Genomic DNA, 5,227 nt, shown 5'->3' on the forward strand with positions numbered 1-5,227 from the left:
AAGACATGCTGGAGGACTACTATATGGCAAATTTAGTTCCAGACACAGCTCAACTGTTCACCGACATAGCTGCATGCACTGGGTTCAGCACAGAACTAATCAAGTCAGTAGTAAATAACTGTGAATACATATTTGACCTTGATTACATCATGGAAAACCTCCCAGTATTTAGATCACAACATGCAATACAGATACTCCATGTCATCAGTGAAGTTTTTGATGACATAGACAGAGTTGAGCCTAGTTTACCAGAGGAAAGCTTCTCAGAGCCAGACCTTGATTTCATGGGTTATTTTGATGAGGACGATGGCAGCGAAACATCCAGTGTACACTCATCAGGGTCTGATGCATGATCATTTGAAAACAGCTGCTTTGATCAGTTATTGAAAATGCTAAATGATAACTTTTATTTGTCATATATTAGGTCCAAATGTTAGCACATTTCGCTGCTTGTACATAAGTTACAAATAAAACCATTTATTCTTGATGACAAATACCTCTGTTTTGATTCATGTTGAAAGTATGTGTCTCATAGTATAGACTGACAAGCATATTTTGTTCCCATAAATAACATTTAAATGTTAATAACAAATAATCAGAATCAATCTCTTTTTGGTCAATTGAATATTTTCATTTATTATAAATGTTTACGAAAGAATGTAAAATATTTACATACCAGAACAAAGGTAGAAAATGCTCGATCTGTGGTTCTCAAACTTTGTCATGTCTAGAACCCCCAAACTGATGTGAAAATGTTTAAAACATTAGAAATATTCTTTGAATATTTACTGAAAATAGCAGATCCACAATCTCACATATTGCATTGTGGCGCGTTGTGAGCTTGTAATGTAGATCTATTTTCAAATAGCCAAAGTAATAGGGTTAAAGTGTTTAAACTGATTTTGATGCTATGTTCACTCATTTTGCTGGGGACACCCTGGAACCCCTTCAAGGACCCCACTTTGAGAACCACAGCTATTTTCTCTGATAGTAGCCATTCTACAAACACACAATGCTTTGTGAGCTTGTAGATATGCTATTCCCCACGAATGCACACCCTAGAGTGATGATGGGTTTAAAGTGTAATGGCATGATAAACAGATTTTTCATAGGGTAGTGTTAGTGCACCCTAAACATTGAAATGACACTACATACAGTTTCAGGTAAAACATAGGTCCCCTTGATAAATAGCAAGAAACGCTGTTACAACCAGTGGTGGAAAGTAACTTAAGTACATTTTCTCTAGTACGGTACATGAAAACTATTTTGAGGTTTCTCTTTACTTGAATACTTCCATTTTGCAATACCTGTTTTACATGTGGAAGTGAATAAAGTCAGATATGATGTGACTTATATCATAATAAATAACCTTTTCAGACGAGCTAGAGGAGTTTCTGGCTCTGAAACAGAGATTTCCAGGACGTATTGCACTAAATCATTAGCCTGGAATCGAGCCTGATTCGGTTCGGTGAAGTGAGAGATACCTTTTACTTTCCAATAATGGGCTAATAATATTATCTATATTTTTTTTAATAGTTTTTAGCCTTTTTTCTCCCAAATTTAGTAATTGAATTAATTAATTCTGCATTTGTGTGTTGTCACTGCTGTTGTATCTTACTGACTCAGTGAGAAGCCCCCACCAGGAGGACGTAGTAGAGCCTTCGTTCTACTCCTCCCGCCCAACACTCCCTGCTGAGTACATGCAGAGACACCCTCCCCGCTCAGCTTCCCTCCCCCAAACATGGAGAAATTGTATTCGTATAGACGCTCGACAAAGCTGGACCACGGTGGATTCTTTAACTTTGCGCCACCAGAGCACCGGGTTAATATTTACAAACTGAATATACCAGGTTCTGCTCTATTTTTTAAATATAAAGTTCACTCCATTCTTTAATCTTTCTTTTCATCCAGCTCTGAAGTTCTGTCAACTTCAGCTGGGACAAAAGGTTTCGGTTAAAACCTGGAAAAGGTTTTGCCTGGTCTCTGGCTGATGACTGCTTGAAGAAAATGCGATGGTAGATCTAAGTAAGAACAAATGACAGGGTTAAATGAGATATTACAGTGTATTACATGATTTGTTTGCTACTGCTTAAAAGCTAAAAGATACAATTCAATAGTCCTAACATCAAACATTTTCATTGTTTCATGTAGCCTCTCTCTCTGTCTCTCCATTATATGAGATGTACAAGCCCTCCCCCCCACCCTACTTTACGGCACAACTGCAATACAAGCACTGAGCACTTATCCTACATTTTACAACAATAACACATAACAATTAGGTCTTCCAGCCTCTCCTCTCTAGTTTCTCCGTCAGCAAATGCCCACTGGATGTTGCGACTGTTAGCCTCAGTGAGTCTGTCACCTCCAACTAAGAGGTGTGCGTGTGCTACATCAGACGGGATCTTTGGGGCATACCTATGTCAAGAAATGTGAACGTGGCAGACACATTGACCGCAACAGAGTTATTAGATTAATAATAATAGATGAAATAATGAAAATGTTATTTTTATTCAACTGTTGCATATCAGAAATGTTCATATACTATTTGACATACTTTTACAATTGCACAAAAAAACGTACTCTTTCTGTATGTGCTGCAAAATATCTACCAAGTCAGCTGACACATTTTCATTCTTGTAAAGACGTCCAAGGGGATGCTAAGGAGATAAAGAGGGATTAGAGTTCATATAAATTGGCAAACATAACATACAGCTTTCAAGAGTTGTGGACCAAAAAATAAAACATGAATAGCACTAGTGTGTTTATACGTACTGAAGTGGAGGCCTCTGTCATGGTTTCAGAATATGCATGAGGAATATGGTTGACCACAGCTGCAGACAGGGGCTTGAAGGCAGCTAGATGTTTAGTGACAATGCGACTAGCGAGAATGATGAAATCCCTTCTCATGTGGGCCTGTGTCTCAACAGTCGGTAGCGCGTCATAAATGTCATAGTCAATCACACTCTGAACTGGTTTCTGATCGCTGAGGTGGTGAGTTGGGACTCTGTCTTCCACAGCCACAAGGTGAGTCCAGTGAATAGACTTGTTAGCATGGCTAGTGGTTTGGTGGTGCACATGCAAAAATAAACCAATAGTGTCAAAAATAATGGAAAGGGTGGAAGGTGGATTTGGCTGTATTGTGGCAGGTTGGTGTGCTGTAGACTGCTGGGGTACTGTTGACTTGGGTGCTATGGGCTGTAAGGCTGGAGACTGGAGTGCAGTAAGATGGGGTGTACACTGGGCTGCTATGGGCTGTGAAGCACTAGACTCGAGTCTGGTAGGTTGCAGAGGGGTGTGTTGGAGTGCAGTGGGCTGTGGCGGGTTAGACTGTGTTGACACACCCTCTTCACTGTGAGATGTGATGTTCAAAAAACCTATTCCCAAATCAGATATGTCACACGGAGATAACTGAGAGTAGGTGAATTCAGCTGAACTGTTCCAAACTTGGAGCGACTCCTCTTCCTCTGGACACAGGTTACCTGCAAAGACTGTTTTGTACTTCAGGAAGATCTCATTTTCTACCTTCAGCTGATAAAGAGCTTCTCCACAGAGAGTTGCCATCTGTTTCTGCTTTTTAATGGCACAGGAATGGCCTGTTGTTATGCTAAGTTTGGACAATCTCTGGAATACTGACTTCTTGGCACCACCATACTGCAACACACTGTTAATATAGTAGGAAAATGCAGATAATCGGTTCTCTCTTCCTCTGAGAGCAATAGCTGCAGCCGCACAGGCAGTATGTGGAGACTGCCTTGTGATGGTGGAGAAGATGGAGGAGATAAATGGAGCCAGACGCCTCAGGTCATTGTCCAGGGCAGCAAATGAAAATGTCCTTAATTGATCAGGGGATGACCGCCACAGCACAAAACTCTGCTTTGGGTCACAGAGAACACGGCATTCTTCCTCAACAATTTGTAAGACCTCAGGTTTCAGTTCCTCAAAAAGATCCCTGTGTAGCACAATTTGCTTGGCTGCTGCCTCCCAGTTCCCCTTTGCAATATGTTCAATGATTCCGGCCACATCTGGATGACACTGCAGCCGCACTCTTTTGATTGGGTACTGGACAAACACCTATGTCAAGTACAGAAGATTATTCAGCATCTTGCGATACAGATAACTTCCTTTTTAGCCACTTAAAACATATTATTTATTGTACATCAATAGTGTAAATAGCCTGTCTACAAGCTCACAGCGCATTTCAACATGGCACATTGTGATCTTGTAGATCTGCTCACTGAATGCTCAGTGAGCAGATCATGCTTAATGTTAACCTTTGCATTTTGGATAATTTCACATAAAAGTATTACATGCTGCCTTCATTGCTTCGATAATGTTAACATTCTAAAGATCATAATAACTAAAGTTATACATAAACAATATACAGCTAAGTAATAAACAAGCAAGCTAAAGTAAGTATAATATAATATATTCATTAATAATACTTATTAATACAAATATAATTATTGTGCAATACAGATAACTTCCCTTTTAACCACTTACAACATATTATAATATTATAGGGTTTATATAATACTAACCCTAACATAATATTATTTATATATAAAATATCTGCTATTTTAAAACATTTTAGTACTTTTACTACATTTACTACAGTACTTTAGTACATTTTGATACCAATACTTTTGTTCTTTTACTCAAGTAGATGTTTTATTCCAGACTTGTAACAGTACTTCTACATTGCAATATTGATACTTTTACTTAAGTAAAACATTTGAGTACTTTTTCCACCACTGTCTATTATCAAGTACAAAATAGGGCTTAATTACTTAATGTTTGTTTTTGTAATCAAACTAAATCTACAAATAACTTAAACTAAATATACTTAATGAAAGCTTAACATGAAACTTTGGCTTTGGGACTAAATTAAACACTAATTTAACATTAAAGTATTACATGCTGCCTTGATTGCTTAGATAATTTTACAACACTCTAAAGTAACATACCTCTGCAGTACTTCTGGACGGCAACATTTGCTTGGTTGTGGTCGTTGCCTCGGTCGTTTTCTGTGGACTGGATCTTCTTTATTGACCGAGGGGTTTTAGAAGGAGTGTCCCTCGTCCTCTTCTCTCTATTCTCACCATCAGCGTCGGCTTGACGGTTGTGCACTGACTGCCATTTTTTTTAAATGTGAGCAAATATACCTCCACCTTTTCAAGGACATGGTAGCATGCTGCACATATGCGTGGAGACAGATCAGGCTTGTCCA

The 5,227-nt window shown here is 38.7% G+C and overlaps 1 protein-coding gene across 1 annotated transcript in view; it reads right to left on the minus strand.

Annotated features, from left to right (window-relative positions):
• Nucleotides 1-2,520: 2,520 nt before the first annotated feature.
• LOC311057638 (uncharacterized protein) overlaps nt 2,521-5,227 on the minus strand; it is a 2,789-nt gene continuing 82 nt past the window's right edge. The window contains exons 1-3 of the mRNA XM_084074646.1: nt 4,965-5,227; nt 2,773-4,071; nt 2,521-2,657 (exon numbers count right to left, since the gene is read on the minus strand). The exon at nt 4,965-5,227 is cut by the window's right edge and continues 82 nt beyond it. Coding sequence (XP_083930772.1) covers nt 2,535-2,657; nt 2,773-4,071; nt 4,965-4,991 — 1,449 coding nt within the window. The 5' untranslated portion in view covers nt 4,992-5,227 and the 3' untranslated portion in view covers nt 2,521-2,534. The remainder of the gene's footprint in view (nt 2,658-2,772; nt 4,072-4,964) is intronic.

Source organism: Gymnoscopelus microlampas (genome assembly GCF_963454915.1).
Source record: "Gymnoscopelus microlampas genome assembly, chromosome: 12".
In the NCBI taxonomy this organism is placed as follows: Eukaryota; Metazoa; Chordata; class Actinopteri; order Myctophiformes; family Myctophidae; genus Gymnoscopelus; species Gymnoscopelus microlampas.